This window comes from Thunnus albacares, chromosome 17 (assembly GCF_914725855.1).
Source record: "Thunnus albacares chromosome 17, fThuAlb1.1, whole genome shotgun sequence".
Lineage (NCBI taxonomy): Eukaryota > Metazoa > Chordata > Actinopteri > Scombriformes > Scombridae > Thunnus > Thunnus albacares.
In genome coordinates, this window is record NC_058122.1 from 12,206,889 (window position 1) to 12,228,121 (window position 21,233).

A 21,233-nucleotide genomic window follows, 5' to 3' on the forward strand; every position below is an offset into this window, starting at 1 on the left:
TTCATGAAAATCATTTTAGTTATCTGAGGTGAGATTCATCTCATGTTTTAGCAAAGTTAGGATTTTGTGTCTTGATAATTCAGTTGTGAGTGTGTTAAAAATATGTATTTGTTGAGTGATACTCTAATATCCAACAACACGAGATGGTTGCAACTCAAACTTCAAACACAAAATTCAACTTGTGAAGACAATTCTGATTCAGTAGAAGTTTCAAATGTAGATTGTCTAATTCAAAATTAATTTAGCTTGTGTTGAAATTATTACATTTTGTTTTGCACAACAAACAAAAGGCCAAATTCTATCCTCCATGTGAGGACGAGTCAATTCAAAACTTGGTTGACTTCCAACTTCACTGATCCAACTGCAAAGAAAATTACATATTGTTTAGTTTCTACTGCGACTTTTGTTTTATGCAAAGTAAAAGAGTATTGCATATTTTAAAAATTTCAATTCAGTTCTCTGCTTGCTGTGAGGAGGAGTCAATGCAAAACCTTGATGTCTTACACCTCTACTTATCTGACTGCAGAGAGGATGACAGAGAACATAGGACACACAGTTTAACATGATGGACTATAGGACAGGACTGCTGCTTTTAACTGTCTGCTGGGCAGGTGAAAATATTCACAGATCTTGAGTTGAAGTTGTTGTTAAAAAGTTACTAGCTTAAAGCAACTGATTATTTTCCTTTTTCATCTTGACAGGTGTTGATGGTCAGACTCTGACAGAATCTGAACCAGCGGTTAAAAAACCTGGAGAATCCCACAAACTGACCTGTACAACATCTGGATTCACATTCAGTAGCTATGCTATGGCCTGGGTCAGACAGGCTCCTGGAAAAGGACTGGAGTGGATTGCAGCTATCAATGGTGGTGGTAGTAGCAAATTCTACTCTCAGTCAGTTCAAGGCCGGTTCACCATCTCCAGAGACAACAGCAGAGAGCAGCTGTATCTGCAGATGAACAGTCTGAAGACTGAAGATTCTGCTGTTTATTATTGTGCTCGAGACTCACAGTGACTGAGTTGGTTGAGCAGCTGTACAAAATCCTACAGTACTCATCAACATTGGGCTGAAAAAACTCCAACTATCTCAGATGGTTAATCACTCATTACCTATTGGGTTTTTAAAGAAAGAATCCTAACGACAGTTCTTCAGAAAGATTTTAATTCTCTTCTTACCTAAAGCAACATTTTTTTTAACTTAAATTTCAGTACTGATACAACAAAAAAGTATTTTATGTGAAACTCCAAAACCTCCACACAGCTGCAGAATACTTGGCAAATGATGAATTTACATATACAGTAATAAATGTTTAATTAAAATTACAGATACATATCCTTTTCTATGTGAGACTATTTATAACTTTCAATTTATTCACAGTAGACTCACCAAAGCCAGATTTTGATAACTATTTATTAATTTTTTTGTGAATGGTAATGTGTTTTTATCCATTATTACACAAAATCTTATCCATGCAACACTCAGTATTAGACTAAAATCAGTTTATCTACAATAATACATTAATAAATGGTAATTCATTTTAAATAAAATCATAGCACCATTTTAAGTTCTCTAAATTAACAATATATCATCGTACACTCTATATATTCAGTCTTGATAAGAAAGACTGAACTCTTCACCTCAAAGTGATGAATAGAAGTAACAAGAAATAGATAAATATTTATTCAACATCAACCATGTTCTCTGCAGCTCTGATGCTGCTGCTGGCAGCTGGATCCTGTGAGGAGCTTTCAGTGGATTCACACTAATAAACACATTAGAAACATTGATTAGTCAGATGATTGATGGAGGTAATTTTGATTTCTCTTTCCACAGATGTGTACAGTATTGATCTCATCCAGCCAGACTCAATGGTTGTGCAGTCTGGACAGTCTTTTACCATCACCTGTCAGGTCTCTGATTATTCTCTGACTGATAACAGCTATGCAACAGGTTGGATCAGACAGCCTGAAGGAAAACCAATGGACTGGATTTTGCATCGGTGGGGAGGAGATTACTTTTATCAAAATAATGCTCTGAAGAACAAGTTCCTCTATCACACACACACTTCTACTAGTCCAGTGACATTAACAGGACAGAATGTGATCTGCAGCCTGAGGACACAGTTGTTTATTACTGCGTGTGTATAAACTCCACAGTGATACAAACCACCAACAGATAACAGACAAATACCCAGCAACCAAGTAACCCAACCACAAATTTTCTATATATATCACTGATACTTGAGTTCAATTTAACATGTACCATACAAACAGTCTTTCTTTCTAAGTCTCTGGAAGTGATATTGTAAGAGGAAGCACAAGTTATATTGGAAAAAAAGTTAACTTAACTTAAACTCTAACAGACTGCCAGCAAATGAGCCACTCCCTCCCCATGATACTCTGATGCAAATCTTCAGTGTGTGCAGTGTACTTCTGTCCTGCTGACTGGTCTTGTTGTTCTTGTGGAGCATCAGAGGTCACATCTCCAGCCTCAGGATGATGAACACATTCACTCTTCTGCTGGTTGCTCTCTCTCTGTCCTGTGAGTTCTCCTGCTTCTTGTTGTTTTATCTTTTATCAGACAACATCAACTGATGGTCAGTCAGTGATACCAGAAAACTTCCCAGATGACTGTTTGTCTCATTTTCTTCTTTGGTTCATCTCTCCTTTCATCTCATCAGGTTGTACAGGTCAGAGTATGGAGTCCATTCCTTCCAATTCAGTAGTGAAAAAGCCTGGTGAGACTCTCAGTCTCTCCTGCAGGGGATCTGGCTTCACATTTAGCTGCTGTGTTATGCTCTGGATCAGACAACCTGCAGTAAAAAGTCTGGAATGGATGGGGAGCGGCTACTCTGATGCCAGTAAAAATACTTATGCTAGCAGTGTGAGAGGACGTGTAGAAATCAGCAGAGATGATAGCAACAGCATGGTTCCTCTGAGACTATCCAACTTAAAGCCAGAGGACTCTGCTGTGTATTACTGTGCCAGAGACACACACTAGTTAAATTAAGCAGAGAGGCTTTACAAAAACCTAAAACACCTACAGGGGGCAGCAGGAGACCCGAAATATGATGGCAGTGAGAGCAGAATGACAATGACACCAAACATACAATACACACGAACAAAGAGCAACACTTCCTGAGTCTTTGTTGTTTGATGACTGATAATGTCTAAATGTGTTTTTCTTTCTCTGTTTTATTAGACGTATGAAGAAAACAAAATTGAATTTTTAGATATTGTTTGAAATAATAACATTTTCTTCCAGGCTGTAAAAGTATGTAATAAGTTGTGTAATTCAGCAATTACACATCTGAGTGATCAAATTAATAAGTGGAGTTCAACAGGGGTCCATTCTCCGAAAGCTCCCACTAGCCCAGTTTATGGAAAGCAACAACATATTCTAAGATAGTTATGTGGATGACAAAGGATGTCATCAAGTGACTGTGGTGAGTATAGTCACTAAATAAGTGCATTGAACAAATTAATATTTGGATGTGCCAAAATATGTTTCAGTTAAACAAAGATAACACCAAGATACAAAACCAGCCTACAGTCACCTTAAAGGAATAATTAGACATTTTGGGAAATATACTTATTTTCTATCTTGTTGAGAGTTAAATGTGAAGATCAATTCCACTCTCATATGTATTCATATCCAAATAAATTCCCTTGCTTATAATAGTATAAGTGGTCATGACACAAATCAGGATTTTGATTACTTGTAACATAATAGTCCATCATTCTTTTATAGCCTGTCAGTATCCTTCTTTATGCAAAGTGAACGTCCTCACAGTCTGCTATAAACACTTGATATCGTGCTGTCAGTTGCAGCAGAAGAAGAGAAGCTCCCCTCAGACCACTAATGATTTCAACACCAGTTCACTGTTACAATAGCAAGAAAACAGTCTTTGAACACATTTAACTGTGAAAAAAGTAAAACAAAAATAATATGACTTATGATGTATAATTATAATAATATAAAATAATACAGTGGAGGCATTTATCAAAAGTGTTCTCTCATCCTGACTCAAAATATTTCAAGTGGTGAATTTGTTGCAGCATTATCTCAGTGGACAACTACACTTTAAAAGCTCTTCATTTAACAAGAACACTTTTAGTTTTAGTTTGCGGCTTCAACACCAGTTCACTGTTACAATAACAGGAAACAATATTTGATCATATTTAACCATAAAAAGAAAAAAAAACAAACAAACATGATTTATTATAATATATAATTATAATAATATAAAATAATTCAGTGGAGGCATTTACCAAAAAGTGTTCTCTCTTCCTGACTTGCAGTATTTATATTTCAAGTGGTGAATTTGTTGCAGCATTATTTCAGTTGACAACTACACTTTAAAAGCTCTTCATTTAACAAGAAATGAAACATAAGAGTTTCTTTATGTGACTTTTAGTTTTAGTTTGTGGCTCCACATAAATTACTTTTGTCAGTCTGGACTAACAATGAGAGGAAGGACTGAACAGGACAAGAAATGTAACATTTTCTCCTTTTACTCGTGAGAATACAAGAGTTTTACAAAACACTTTCACAGTCTTTGGTACGATCTGTCTCCAGTATAGATGCAAACATTATAGGTGACCTCAGTAGATCAAAATATAAGCAAACTGTAAATAAGTTAAATATGCTGTGGTATTAAAATAAAATAAAGTTATAAACAACTAACAACAGTGTTACTTCTTTCTTGCTCCTCTGCACTATTATTAATGATTATAAATTAAACAGGTTGTTTGATGTCTTAGTCCTCTGCATATTGTAGATTAATGTTCACCATTTTTAAAAATGGTTCATCAGATTTTAGATGTCCTTTCTTGTAGCCAGCCATTGGTTTTTGTTCATGTTCATGAAAATCATTTTAATTATCTGAGGTGAGATTCATCTCATGTTTTAGCAAAGGTAAGATTTTGTGTCATGATAGTTCAGTTGCGAGTGTGTTTAAAATATGTATTTGTTGAGTGATACTCTGATATCCAACAACACGAGATGGTTGCAACTCAAACTTCAAACACAAAATTCAAGTTTTGAAGACAATTCTGATTAAGTAGAAGTTTCAAATGTAGATTGCCTAATTCAAAATTATTTTAGCTTGTGTTGAAATTATTACATTTTGTTTTGCACAACAAACAAAAGGCCAAATTCTATCCTCCCTGTGAGGACGAGTCAATTCAAAACTTGGTTGATTTCCAACTTCACTGATCCAACTGCAAAGAAAATGACAAATTGTTTAGTTTCTACTGCGACTTTTGTTTTATGCAACGTAAGAGTATTGCATATTTAAAAAACTCCAATGCAATTCTCTGCTTGCTGTGAGGAGGAGTTAATGCAAAGCTTGGATGTCTTCCACCTCTACTTATCTGACTGCAGAGAGGATGACAGACAACAGTGGACACACAGTTTAACATGATGGACTATAGGACAGGACTGCTGCTTTTAACTATCTGCTGGGCAGGTGAAGATCTTCACATATCTTGAGTTGAAGTTTTTGTTAAAAAGTTACTAGCTTAAAGAAACTGATTATTTTCTTTTTTCTGTCTTGACAGGTGTTGATGGTCAGACTCTGACAGAATCTGAACCAGCAGTTAAAAAGCCTGGAGAATCCCACAAACTGACCTGTACAACATCTGGATTGTCATTCAGTAGCTACTGGATGGCCTGGATCAGACAGGCTCCTGGAAAAGGACTGGAGTGGATTGCAACTATCAGTTATGATGGTAGTAGCTACATCTACTACTCTCAGTCAGTTCAAGGCCGGTTCACCATCTCCAGAGACGACAGCAGAGAGCAGCTGTATCTCCAGATGAACAGTCTGAAGACTGAAGATTCTGCTGTTTATTATTGTGCTCGAGACTCACAGTGACTGAGTTGGTTGAGCAGCTGTACAAAATCCTACAATACTCATCAACATTGAGCTGAAAAACTCCAACTATCTCATATGGTTAATCACTCATTACCTATTGGGTTTTTAAAGAAAGAATCCTAACGACAGTTCTTCAGAAAGATTTTAATTCTCTTCTTACATAAAGCAACATTTTTTTACATGAATTTCAGTATCTGAGCAGCTCTCTAGAGGCTCTGAATGTCTGTGGCTTCAAACATTTGCAACACTGATACAACAAAAAAGTATTTTATGTAAAACTCCAAACCTCCACACAGCTCCTGAATACTTGGCAAATGATGAATTTACATATACAGTAATAAATGTTTAATTAAAATTACAGATACATATCCTTTTCCATGTGAGACTATTTATAACTTTCAATTCATTCACAGTAGACTCACCAAAGCCAGATTTTGATAACTATTTATTAATGTTTTTTGTGGATGATAATGTGTTTTTATCCATTATTACACAAATTCAACTATTGTAAAATACATGCAACACTCAGTATTAGACTAAAATCAGTTTATCTACAATAATACATGAATAAATGGTAATTCATTTTAAATAAAATCGTAGCACCATTTTAAGTTCTCTAAATTAACAATATATCATAGTACACACTATATATTCAGTCTGGAAACTTGACAAGAAAGACTGAACTCTTCACCTCAAAGTGAAAAATAGAAGTAACAAGAAATAGATAATTATTTATTCAATGATATGCAAATAAATGTGACTCATAAGGAAGTGAAGTGTGTGTGTGTGTGTGTGTGTCAGCGAGAGGACAGAAGAGCTCACATCAGTTCAGCTTCAACATCAACCATGTTCTCTGCAGCTCTTATGCTGCTGCTGGCAGCTGGATCCTGTGAGGAGCTTTCAGTGGATTCACACTAATAAACACATTAGAAACACTGAATAGTCAGATGAATGATGGAGATAATGTTGATTTTTCTTTCCACAGGTGTGTACAGTATTGATCTCATCCAGCCAGAGTAAATGGTTGTGCAGTCTGGATAACCGTTGTTTTTCTGACAAATGTGGTATAAAGAAATTATGGCTGCATGACAGTAGCTAATGAGCAGATTAACTTTCTGTAGGTGCTGAGGGTCAAACACTGACTGAGTCTGAATCAGTGGTTAAAAGGTCTGGAGAATCTCATAGACTGAGTGAATGTGGAAAAAAAGAGTAATAAAAAACACTGATTGCATGATGCAATAATATAGATACTAGAACATTATAATCACTGATATATGACATTATGGAACAAATGGATTACACTACTAGAGATTGGTGTCAGCTAAAAATGCACAAGTCAATGCTTTTGCTAAATAGTCTCTTACTTCTCTGACTCATAATGTCTCTATGTAGAATATTGAGGAATGAATAACAGCAACATTTCAACATGCACCTTGCTTTTAAAAGGAAGCAGTGAAACCCCCAAAAGTCATGTCTTTTCCATAACTTCATCATTTAAAAAGATTAACAATATATTATAATCCGAATAACTACAGTGTTAGTAAGTTCACTGAATCACTTCTCTTCAGCCTTCATGGTGTCATGTATTGTGAGGGTTGGCCGAGCAGCCAGGCACAAAAAATGAGGAGGTACAGGCAGAGTTCAGCAGTCCAAGTGAATTTTATTTGCCATCAGTGGAGTCCTGTGCAGATATTTACAGTGGACATGAATATCTGGCCAAAATGGAAAAAAAAACAAAAACTGATTAACCAAAAGTAAAAAAAATAACCCTTTTCTCAAAAATAGGAGAATACACACACACAAATAAAGAAATCAACTCTAAACTGCACTTTGATTATACCCCCTGAGATTAGGCCCAAGGCAGGAGCTGCAGACTGAAGCTGTGTCTGTCTCTGTATGACCAGAAAAGCCTTGAGTCACCCCAGACTTCTCCCTCCCAAAACACTAATGAGGACAGCAGTGTTAAATAACAATATACTGTCAAATATAAATTCATTGAAGTTTAGTCTAAAATGTGTTTTTCCTTAAAAAGAGTACTTTAACAGTCAAATACCCCAAAAGAGGCAAAACACCCCTCCCACTCTACCACACTTAGTCTCTTCCCCTGAGAACCCCTCTACTTAATCAGATGAACTGCACTGGCTTCAGTTTGCCAGTTCCTGGTCTGACAGAGGAAGAGAAAGCACAACAGAGCAAACAGGTGAAGCACAATTTAAACTCAATAAACTGAGTACTTGTAATACAACTACAATGTGTCTTCTTTTTTACCACAACATTTTAAATGTGTGCATTGTCAATGCAAGTCAATGTTAGCAAACACCTAAACACTAAGTAAACAAACTTTGGGATAAAAATCTCTGACCAACAATAAGATTGAGAGGAGAGGGCTGCTGATCCATGTGTGTGTGTGTGTGTGTGTGGCTTCCCCGTGACATGTATCATGTATCACGTCTATGTAAAACTACAGAAAATTACGTTTTAATGATCAACCAACTTCCACTTACTGTTTTTGTGAGCTGGAGAAAAAAACACACTAGAACCCGTCGTCTTCATACTTCATCTTCAATACATCCGTCAATGTTTAGATGTTCAATCAACCATTGGTTTCAGTTCATGTGCAGTATGAAAATCACCTTGTAGACCTTGTTTAAGATAGGAAAGCAGCATATCATATATCCTATTAAGTATTTTTTTTTGTCAAAGCTAAGATTTTGTGTCATGATAAGAACAGAAATTATTTTGCTCATTTGTTCTGGGAAGACTCTGGCATCCAGCAATTCAGAGTTGGCTGAAACCTTTTTTTGTATATGGTTAACTTTCCAGTAGTTGTTTCCAGTACAGTTTTTGCTTGTAGTGTGCACTGTTTTGGGATTTTTCTTTTGAAATGTTATTACTTTAAAAAAAAAAAAAAAAAAAACTTACAATAAAAATCTATTTCCCGAGAACAAATCAAAAATTAGACCAATTAATTAATTTGGTAAGAGTCACAACTCTGACTATACATTGTAATAGTCTGATTCTCTCCTTCCTGTGAAGAGGAGTTAATGCAAACATTTATATGTCTTCCACCTCTACTAATCTGTCTGACCTATCTCCACATTCACAGAATAAAACAGGCAATAAAGTTTTCTAAATCAGAATATGAGGAAAAGGAAGCTACATCCATCTACAGGCAGGATCAGATTCACATAAATTGTGTCTTTATTTATTTATTTATTTATTTTGTTTATTTTTTACAGTGTTTACCTTGTCAACCAACTGTTTTATAGTTGATTTAGTTTTTTATTCATAACACATCTGTAACCACCACAGATAAAGGCAAAATGTGATGATTATTGCTACAGAAAGTATTTCATCAATGCATGAACTAAAATAGTTTTCTTCTAAGTTACAGGATTTAGTTTTTTGCATATCGTCACACAGGTTTCAGTTCCTGAGCAGCTGTTTATCTCGAGGCTCCATGTCTGTGGCTTTAAACACCTGCAAACACTGAAACCGTTAAATCTTTTATGCAAGATTAGGTTTTCACACTATTTACATGATCCTGACTGCTGTCACTGTATTTCTTTTTGCAGCAAATACAATACATGCATACTTACAGTGAGTAAGAAAAAATATTTGTACATATATTTTCTGTTATTGAAGAATGTCTTTAACCCCCAATGTATTTATTATAATGTGAAGACTACAGTATAACTGAAGCTGTTCAATTTTAGAAACACCAATCCTCACTTTAAAACATATCTAATAATAATACTTTAACTTCTCAAAATTTACTCAGCTTGTCTTTCTAGTCATGTAGATGGAGATGTCTTATTGCAGGCTCAGACTACAGGAGTTCTGGGCTGGTTTATCCCTGATTCACCCCTCCAGACAATCAGAGGAAAAATCTGGTCTGGGACCTCGGTCAGTACTCATGTTCTGCCCAGATTATCTGCTAATGTGAGGAGTTTACAGATCCAATCTTAAACCTCCAGAACTGTTTGCAGACTCATCAGGGCCGCCCCGATAATTTCAAACATGTTTGATATTTAGGAGTTAAAATCTGGATGATTACGTCACTACTTTTCAAGCAGGACCACAATAGCCAATGAGAGACACAAGTCCACAAGGAGACGGAAGTGTTATAAGCTAACGTTAGTGCAAGACTGCAGATAGAACTTTCTCATGCTGGAGGCAATTTTTTTTTCCTCTGGATGGTGACGGAATAACTTTCCCTACTCTGCCTCTGATTGGCTAGGACTTGTTTCATTCGTTGGTTAGGTTGCTTAGGTTTAGGCATGAGGCAACCCAGTCTCACATCAAAATGTATAATAGCTATGTTGGTCCACAGTGCAAATCGTTGGGTATCATCACTGTGTCTGCTGCAGGACTCAAGTAATAACATTAAACAGACACAAACCCAGTTAGCAGCATGCAGATAGCGTTAGCATCAACAGCTACTGTAGCAGCCTGAACGTATCTCATATTTTTACATATTAACATTTTGGCATTCATTGCTGTCATTTTTTAAGTAGTCATAGCAACTTAAGCCACTAATAATAACATGATAATAAAGTAATTAAACTTAGAAAGCTTGCTGACTAGCATGGTAGATGAAGGTAAAAATCTGCTTCTTACTGAGTTCAAACAAGATAAAAAACTGACTTTCAACTCAGTTGGTGTTTGTATCAGTGTCATACATAATTATTCTGATAAAAGAATCAGTTTGGAGGTCTCAAAACTTAAGATTTAACAACAATTCATAATATTTTCAGCTCCTTTAACCACAGTCACAGAACAGTGAGGTCACATGGTAAAGAGGCAGAACCTGATTGGTCCTCCTGTCTACATTGTAAATGGTAAATGGCTGCTTTATATGCTCTATATGTTCTGCTGCTCACTCACCCTTTCACACACACACTCACACACTGATGGTGACAAGCTACCAGGCAGGATGCTGGTGCAACCATCGGGAGCAATTTGGGGTTCAGCATCTTGCACAAGGACACTTCGAAATGCAGACAAGAGTCGAGGAACCTTCTGATTGATGGATGACATGCTCATCCTCCTGAGCCACAGCCACCCCATTCCCATATATTCCCATACATTCCCATACGTTCCCATATATCCCCATACATTATAAGTGCTGGTTGGCGCTTTGCAGATCAAACCTCTTAGCACCAAGTTTAAGATTGATTTCTGATTGATAGAACCTCCTCTTTTCTCAAATTTTAGGGTCAATAATGTAAGAGTAGTTTTATGTGTATAATTCAGTTTTGCCAAAAATGTTAAGTAGAATCTTATAATTCTAAGGTCACGCAAATTCATGTCTTCTTACATGCTGAGACACTGGTGTTTTTCTTTTCTTTTTTTTTTTGCACAAACATACTGCATAAAATCCAGATAATGAAAGTTAAGAGATGTGTCATGAGAGGTCAAGAAGCAACAAGCTTTTACAACTGACCTCCCCTCAACTTAAGGAGAAAAAAAAACAACAAAAAAAGGAAAAAAAAAACTGAGCGAACATAATTTAGGAACATACAACAAAAAATAAATGACAACAAGAATCACACAAAATGAGCAGAATAATTAACCAATAAAAAAAAAGAAGATTTTTGATAACAGGCATGTAGAAAATGAGGTGTCACAGGTCACATTGACTTCTTTCAAACCTCTAGAGGGCGGTCTAGAACTGACTGGGTTTGATCCTCATACTGATCATGATAAATCATGTGCACTAGAAGTAACGTCAAGAAAGACCACAAGTGATTGGATTGGTTTTATCTGACATCAGACTATTTTCACATTGATTCATGTCAAAATTGATCTGCATATATTACATGTTCCTCTATACTCATTCACATTTTTTTCACTATGGTGTTTGTTTTTTTGTTTTTGTTACCTGATATGGTGTCTTTTATAAAGATGACACTTGCAGAGAAATATATTTATTAAAGTGTAAAGTGTTTATTTTTTAACTTTTATTCTGTTCCAGTATAATTAAACAATCATGTACCTTAGAAGCACTGAAAACTTTGAATCATTTTACCATTTTTTTTTTTTAAAGAAAATTGAATCACAATCCTTATGACTGAGTTGACAAGCATTTACAGTACTGCAGTGTTCAAAATTAACTTAGGGGTTTAGAGGTATAAGAATTTGGAGGATTCATTCCTGCACAGTGAACATACATTCTCCACCAAACATGAACTGAGATCCAAATCCAATCCAGTTCCTCCATTTGAGGAGGAGTCAATGCAAAATATCTTCCTCTATTTATGTGACTGCAGATGGATGGTAGGATGACAGAGAACAGTGGACACACAGTTTAACATGATGGACTTTAGGACAGGACTGCTGCTTCTAACTGTCTTCTGGACAGGTGAAAATATTTACAGATCTTGGGTTGAATCTGTCTTCAAATTGTTGCTGACATATGTAGAAAAGGACTGTTTTCTTTTTTTGTCTTGACAGGAGTTGATGGTCAGACTCTGACAGAATCTGAACCAGTCGTTAAAAAACCTGGAGAATCCCACAGATTGACCTGTACAACCTCTGGATTCACATTGAGCAGCTATGCTATGGCCTGGGTCAGACAAGCTCCTGGAAAAGCACTGGAGTGGATTGCTTATATAAGCACAAGCAGTTATCCTATCTATTACTCCCAGTCAGTCCAGGGTAGATTCACCATCTCCAGAGATGACTCCAGCAGTAAGCTCTATCTACAGATGAACAGTCTGAAGACTGAGGACACAGCAGTGTATTACTGTGCCCGGAGAGACACAGTGAGAGACAGTAATAGGAGAGTCATACAAAAACTACTTCCTCTATTAACCACCACTGATAATATTCATTCCTTCAGTATCATCTTTCTTATAAAACTGACTGTGATGAACATTTGTTTTATTGTCAGACACAGAAATTCTGTTGTTATTATCTGAATATTTAGGAGTTATATTGTCTAATGAAACAATAGGAACTTACATGAATATAGAAAATTAAAGTAGAGACATATTTCTTTCTTCATAGGAAAAAGATGTTTTATATTTTGTTTCTTGGAAGAAATGTTTAGAGGAGATGTAAAAAGACTTTTGATAGTTGACAATGATGATAGTTAAATGTTTTGTATATAGTGAAACTGTAATTGTATGTTTTAATAAATACATGCATAAAGATCATGCATGTGATACAAAAATGTGTAATTAAGTCATTTGTACAATTTCACACAATTTTGAGATTGTAGAACAATGAGCTAACAAAAAGAATATTTGCTATACATAATTACATTTACAAACAATCCTAAAATTGGACATTTTACAGTTAGAAAACAATCTGTGTTGCATTAAGATATTTGACAAATCAAAAGCCTGGAGAATCCCACAAACTGACCTGTACAACTTCTGGATTCACATTCAGCAGCAGTTTAACATGATGGACTATAGGACAGGACTGCTGCTTTTAACTATCTGCTGGGCAGGTGAAGATTTTCACAGATCTTGAGTTGAAGTTGTTGTTAAAAAGTTACCAGCTTAAATCAACTGATTATTTTCCTTTTTCATCTTGACAGGTGTTGATGGTCAGACTCTGACAGAATCTGAACCAGCAGTTAAAAAGCCTGGAGAATCCCACAAACTGACCTGTACAACATCTGGATTCACATTCAGCAGCTACCGGATGGCCTGGATCAGACAGGCTCCTGGAAAAGGACTGGAGTGGATTGCAGCTATCAGCAATTATGGTGGTAGTGACACATACTACTCTCAGTCAGTTCAAGGCCGGTTCACCATCTCCAGAGACGACAGCAGAGAGCAGCTGTATCTGCAGATGAACAGTCTGAAGACTGAAGATTCTGCTGTTTATTATTGTGCTCGACACTCACAGTGGCTGGAGTTGGTTGAGCAGCTGTACAAAATGTTACAGTACTCATCTTCTGGGCTGGTAGCATTTAGTAATACAGTATGTTTAATTATAAATTACAGCAACATTTGTCTCTGCATTACTTAAAGTTGTGTGTTCCTCAACAATATTCTTTACTAAACATGAGAAACATCAAACTTCATGATACATTTGTCTCGGTGTGAAATAAAGAAAATAAAAACTACTACAAATAATAATAGAGATGTTTAAAAAAAATATTTCTGTAAATTAAGACAACATAATGTCTATACATTATGTGGAATCATAATATGAGGGGGAAAAAAGTTGTAGTTTCCTTTACAGAATCACTAGAGGTCAGTGTCAAGTTTCTCTCTGCTTTTGCAATAAGGAAACACTCAGATCTGCTTTTCTTGAACCCTGTACTGAGCTAAAGCCTGATACAACTGTTTGACATGTACATGGCGTTGAAATGTACAAAAGTCATTTGTAACTCTCAGTCTCACATTATTAATGTCCTCAGGTCAACTAATTCACAATTACGCAACACACAGTCATCTGAGTACCACTGATGTATGACTGAGCTTTAAGTTAGTTACATTTCATTAGAAAAAAATATAATATATATATAATTTAAAAATCTGACTCTTCCATCACATGCTGTAGCTTCATTGAAACCATTGCTGAGAGAAGACAGCAGTAATCTATAAAGTCCAAGTTTCTCTGTGTGTCTGTTTCTTCAAACATCTGAAAACACTGAAACTATTCAACGTCTTTTATGCAAACTTAACTTTTCATATTAACATGATCCCGCTGCTGTTGTTGTATTTCTGTTTGAAAGAAATAAGTAAGTAAAGTCAACAAATAATTAAAAAATGTAATGAAATTAGAATATCATATGTAAAGCAGAGATGATTTCCAGGTGTGTTTTCACTTTGCAGTAATAACAATCACTAGATTTTTCTATTAGTCTCCAGTTAGACCAACATTAATGCTTCATTTGTTTGATTCTATGCAAACTCAGTGATCCTCCTTGTTTCTCAGCTATAAAAACTTCATATCAGACTGTCAGTGGAGATCACAGCACATCAGTTTAACCATAAACCATGTTCTCTGTAGCTCTGCTGCTGCTGCTGGCTGCTGGATCCTGTGAGTCTCTCTGGATTTGTCATAGTCAGCAGTTCTTCTTTATTTTGATATTTTGTCACAAAATATTTTCTTCTTTTAACAGGTGTGAAGTGTGAACAGTTGACACAGCCAGCCTCAGTGACTGTGCAGCCAGGTCAACGTCTGACCATCACCTGTCAGGTCTCTTATTCTCTTAGCAGTTATTGGACAGCTTGGATCAGACAGCCTGCAGGGAAAGGACTGGAGTGGATTGGAAGTAGATATACTGGAGGCTCTGTCTACAAAGATTCACTAAAGAACAAATTCAGTATCGACTTAGACTCTTCCAGCAACACAGTGACTCTAAACGGACAGAATGTGCAGCCTGAAGACACTGCTGTGTATTACTGTGCCAGAGACCCACAATAACACAAACCATCAGCAGACCTGAACAAAAACCCCTCAGTGCCTGAACACTTGTAACATGAAGCCACCAGAGGAGGAGCCCTCAGACCACTAATGATTTCAACACCAGTTCACTGTTACAGTAAAGAGAGAAACAGTCTTTAAACATGTATAGTACTGAAAATGAGGAAAGCAAAACACGTTCTTCATTTATATTATCAACAATTAATTTCATGGGGCTTTAGATACTTAATGATTTATAGATAATAATGTCTTCATTACTAATATATCACAGTTTGTATTCCCATGGTGAAAAAAATCACTAATTATATGCTTTAATTATTTGACTCTGAACTTTTATATATATGAAACAGACATGCGAGAGGTAACATTACCACATGGATTTCCTCAAATTATCTCCCGTCTGACTGATAATGTCAACACCTACAAGAGTGAGAAGTAAAGGAATTCAAGTGACAAATTTGCATCATTGTCCTCATCCATGACTTCATCGTTATAAAGAAATACATTTGTTTTATATCTGGGTCACAACATCTTTTGTAGGTTCTCTTAATTATTACTCTTCAGCCAACTTCATGGTGACATTATGTAAAAATGTGCTTTTTTACAATACAATCCACTTACATCACCTCAACCTGCAAGTTGTGTAAAAAAAACCAAAAACAAAGAACTTGAAGCCTTCACCTTGAGTCTACTTGAATACCATCAAATTACCTGAAGAGCTCACATCAGTTCAGCTTCAACATCAACCGAGTTCTCTGTAGTTCTGATTCTGCTGCTGGCAGCTGGATCCTGTGAGGAGCTTTTTACTGCTTGTTTTTCCTCCAGTACAAACCTGATCACTGCTTGAGATCTTCATGTTGGTTCCTACTAGTGGTTCCAAAATCTCACCTTGTCATAAGAGTGACTGAGCCTTTGCTCTACTCACCCGTCAGCTGCCTGATCTCAACCAACGAGTTTCACATCTTCTCCTGACTGACTGTCATTTGTTGTATTGGTTTTTAATATCATCTCATTTTATCTTTTAGATGTTTTATTTTATTAAATGTAATTATTTAATCTTATGTTACTGTATTATTAAGATATTACCATTTAGTAAAACACATTATCAATTTTTAGATTTCCAACCAGTCACTGATTTCAGGTTATGTGCATGTAAAGTATAAAAATCATGATGAAGACTTTCTTTCAGATGGGAAACGGTATATCATATCTCCTTAAAGTTATTTTTTGTTAAAGTTGAGACTTTGCGTTATGATTATATGAGCAGAAACTATTTCAGATGGTTGATTTTTGAGATCCAACAATTCAGAGTTTGGTGTGTTTTAATGTTCTGCATATGGTTGATTTTTCAGTTTTTGTTTTGGGATTTTCTTGTGATTGATTCTTATGCATGATATTTTTATGATTAAAAGAACAAAATTCAATTTCAAGCAAAAAAAAATTCAGACCACAAACTTATTTAAATTCAAATTCATTTGGCTCAAGTCACAACTCCAATTATACATTATAATTGTCTCAGTTCAACAAACATCAGGTCTATGATGGCCAAATTCAATCCACTTCTTCCTGTGAGGAGGAGTCAATGCAAAACCTTGATGTCTTCCACCTCTACTTATCTGACTGCTTAGAGGATGACAGAGAACAGTGGACACACAGTTTAACATGATGGGGTGTATGACAGGACTTCTGCTTTTAATGATCTTCAGGGCAGGTGATGAAAAATCACAAATCTTGTGTTTAAACTGTCTTTAAAAACTTGCCAACATACAGCAAGTTACCATTTTCTTTTTGTTTTGGTTTAACAGGTGTTGATGGTCAGACTCTGACAGAATCTGAACCAGTGGTTCAAAAACCTGGAGAATCTCACAGATTGACCTGTACAACATCGGGATTCACATTCAGCAGCTACCCTATGAACTGGATCAGACAGGCTCCTGGAAAAGGACTGGAGTGGATTGCTTTTATACACACGGGCAGTTCCTCTATCTATTACTCCCAGTCAGTCCAGGGTAGATTCATCATCTCCAGAGATGACTCCAGCAGTAAGCTCTATCTACAGATGAACAGTCTGAAGACTGAGGACACAGCAGTGTATTACTGCGCCCGGCATTACACAGTGAGAGACAGTAATAGGAGAGTCATACAAAAACTACTTCCTCTATTTACCACCACTGATAACATTATTATTATCATCTCTGAATTTTTTCACTCTCATTGATAAGAGATGTGTTAAAACTATTTAAAGCAGGATAATAGTAAACATCCCACAATGAACATTTACCTGTTTGTTTCTTTTGAAATATTATTGTATTAATTTAAATTGAATAATTTAAAGTAGAAACTAGACCATTTGAACTTTGAGTTTAAATTGAATCAAGTATATCTAAGGTGATCAGTCACTCTTGGTTCTTTGGCTTTGGTGTTTGAAGCATATGATCACTTCCTGTGCTATTTATTTATTTATTTAAATTACAAATAGGGTTAGTTAGGTTATTGGCATTTTGGAAAATCATTGTGTTCCTGTGGCAGTCTTCTGACAAATAATACAACAACACACTGATAGAGAGTCAAAAACAAGTAGCAAGGAGCTCTGTAGAGGAGTGACTCCTGTTCAGTGAGCATTCATTCTCCAGTTTCACCAAATAATAACTGAGAGCCAAATCCACTCCAGTTTACTTCTCCCTGTGAGGAGGAGTCAATGCAAAACCTTGATGTCTTCCACCTCTACTTATCTGACTGCAGAGAGGATGACAGAGAACGGTGAACACACAGTTTAACATGATGGATGGAAAAATATAATATATATATAATTTAAAAATCTGACTCTTCCATCACATACTGTAGCTTCATTGAAACCATTGCTGAGAGAAGACAGCAGTAATCTATGATGTCTAAGTTTCTCTGTGTGTCTGTTTCTTCAAACATTTGAAAACACTGAAACCATTCAACGTCTTTTATGCAAACTCAACTTTTCATGATATTTACATGATCCTGCTGCTGTTGCTGTATTTCTGTTTGAATGAAATAAGTAAGTAAAGTCAACAAATAATTAAATAATTAAATATATGTAATGAAATTAGAATATCATATGTAAAGCAGAGGTCACTTTGCAGATATATAATAATTCATATTATGTGGTCACAACAATACATAAAAAATTACAGTAAAAGCAGAGATGCATTATTTTAAATAGTTAACCGTTTCATCGAAGTTAGTGGCATTTTCAAAGTGTTACATGTAAGTGAGAAATGAAATAAAAATATTATATGTAAAGCAGATGTGATTTCCAGGTGTGTTTTCAGTTTGCAGATATACAGTAATAACAGTCATCAGACTCTTCTATTAGTCTCCAGTTAGACCAACATTAATGCTTCATGTGTTTGATTCTATGCAAACTCAGTGATCCTCCTTGTTTCTCAGCTATAAAAACTTCACATCAGACTGTCAGTGGAGATCACAGCACATCAGTTTAACCATAAACCATGTTCTCTGTAGCTCTGCTGCTGCTGTTGGCAGCTGGATCCTGTGAGTCTCTCTGGATTTGTCATAGTCAGCAGTTCTTCTTTTGCAGTGAAACTTGATAATTTGTCACACAAAATTTTCTTCTTTCAACAGGTGTGAAGTGTGAACAGTTGACACAGCCAGCCTCAGTGACTGTGCAGCCAGGTCAACGTCTGACCATCACCTGTCAGGTCTCTTATTCTGTTAGTGGCTATTACACACATTGGATCAGACAGCCTGCAGGGAAAGAACTGGAGTGGATTGGAAGTAGATATACTGGAGGCTCTGACTACAAAGATTCACTAAAGAACAAGTTCAGTATCATCTCAGACTCTTCCAGCAAAACAGTGCCTCTAAACGGACAGACTGTGCAGCCTGAAGACACTGCTGTGTATTACTGTGCCAGACACCCACAATAACACAAACCATCAGCAGACCTGAACAAAAACCCCTCAGTGCCTGAACACTTGTAACATGAAGCCACCAGAGGAGGAGCCCTCAGACCACTAATGATTTCAACACCAGTTCACTGTCATGAAAAGGAAAGAATAAACAGAAAGAAACCATAATGTATGTAATGTAAAAACCTATAGTATGAAAGTATAAGATATGTTGTTCATTTATTTTTAACAAGAATTGATTTCATGGTGCTGTAGATACTTTGATGTTTTAATTAGTATTATATCACAGTGTGCATTCCTATGACAAAAACATCAATTATAATATGTTATTTTTGTCTCAACTTTTATTGTTATGAAAAAGACATGCAAGAGGTAACATTAACACATGCATTTCCCCAAATTATCTCCCGGTGGGTGAGATTAAGATTAATAAATACAAAACATAGTGTCATCTCATGCTTTAGTGAAGTTATTTTGTGTCATGATAATTCAGTTGTCAGTGTGTTAAAAATATGTGTTTGTTGGGGGAAACTCTGATATCCAACAACACAAGTTGGTTGTAACTCAGACTTGCAACACAAAATTCAACACAAGAGAATTCTGATTAAGTACAATTTTCAAATTTAGATTAACTAAATCAAAATTCATTTAACTGGTGTTGCAATTCTTCCATCATTGTTTTGTCTGTGAGGACGAGTCAGTTCAAAACTTGGTTGTCTTCCACCTTTACTGATCCGACTGCAGAGAGAGAGACAAACTGGTTACTGTAGTTTTCACTGATATTTGTTTGACACAAGAAACAGAGTTTATGTTTCACGTTGGACATTTTATTTTTATTGACTAAAGAAGATGGGTATTAATAACATCCATGTACTGAGGAGTTACATATTTTTCATGTATTCTTGTCAGTTTTCTTCACTTTTTTCTTATTGGGGTTTTCTTTTCCCCTGACATCCTGAATATATGACATTTTGAGAGAAAAAACAAAACAAAGAATAACATGAACATGTATTCAAGAGTTACTTTGATACTTTTGTTTCTGTTAAAATGTAACAGTATTGCAAAATTTCAAAAGATCAATTCAGTTCTCTGCTTGTTGTGAGGAGGAGTCAATGCAAAACCTTGATGTCTTCCACCTCTACTTATCTGACTGCAGAGAGGATGACAGAGAACAGTGGACACACACTTTAACATGATGGACTATAGGACAGGACTGCTGCTTTTAACTGTCTGCTGGGCAGGTGAAGATCTTCACTGATCTTGAGTTGAAGTTGTTGTTAAAAAGTTACCAGCTTAAAGAACTGATTATTTTCCTTTTTCTGTCTTGACAGGTGTTGATGGTCAGACTCTGACAGAATCTGAACCAGCAGTTAAAAAGCCTGGAGAATCCCACAAACTGACCTGTACAACATCTGGATTCACATTCAGCAGCTACTGGATGCACTGGATCAGACAGGCTCCTGGAAAAGGACTGGAGTGGGTTGCTTATATCAACAGTGATGGTAGTACCAAATCCTACTCTCAGTCAGTTCAAGGCCGGTTCACCATCTCCAGAGACAACAGCAGAGAGCAGCTGTATCTGCAGATGAACAGTCTGAAGACTGAAGATTCTGCTGTTTATTATTGTGCTCGACACTCACAGTGACTGAGTTGGTTGAGCAGCTGTACAAAATCCTACAATACTCATCATCTTTGGGCTGATAGACTCTGAGAAAGAACTATATTTTTATTTAATCTTTTGTTGTTGTTTTTGTTTTTTAATGAACTCATAACACAAAACAGCAGAGGACAGAACAATTATGTTGGTAAAATCATTGTTCAGGTACATTAATATCTGTATCATAGTTGAAATCTAATGTAGGTCACAATATGAGAGTGAAAAATAATGCTGCAGTTCTTGTAAAACAGTATGGGGCAGTCACTATCAACTTTCTCTGTCAGTAAACTGAGACACTCAGGTCCACTTTTCTTGCTGATCTAAACTAAATGATGAACTGAGTTAAAGGTTTTCACATTCGTGAGCTTGCTTCAACACATCACAAATAAAACATTTTAACTG

General features: G+C 36.0%; 4 gene segments (V, D, J or C); all 4 read left to right on the forward strand.

Moving 5' to 3' along the window:
* The first annotated feature begins 12,105 nt into the window (after positions 1–12,105).
* On the forward strand, positions 12,106–14,268 carry LOC122966916. The segment is given in 3 exon segments: positions 12,106–12,243; positions 13,429–13,799; positions 14,260–14,268. Coding segments are annotated over 3 exon segments (429 nt in total).
* A 543-nt stretch (positions 14,269–14,811) lies between these two features.
* On the forward strand, positions 14,812–15,272 carry LOC122966539. The segment is given in 2 exon segments: positions 14,812–14,885; positions 14,968–15,272. Coding segments are annotated over 2 exon segments (348 nt in total).
* A 1,655-nt stretch (positions 15,273–16,927) lies between these two features.
* LOC122966917 lies at positions 16,928–18,698 on the forward strand. The segment is given in 3 exon segments: positions 16,928–16,983; positions 17,078–17,388; positions 18,693–18,698. Coding segments are annotated over 3 exon segments (366 nt in total).
* On the forward strand, positions 18,546–20,834 carry LOC122966918. The segment is given in 3 exon segments: positions 18,546–18,797; positions 18,888–19,177; positions 20,508–20,834. Coding segments are annotated over 3 exon segments (645 nt in total).
* Positions 20,835–21,233: the final 399 nt, after the last annotated feature.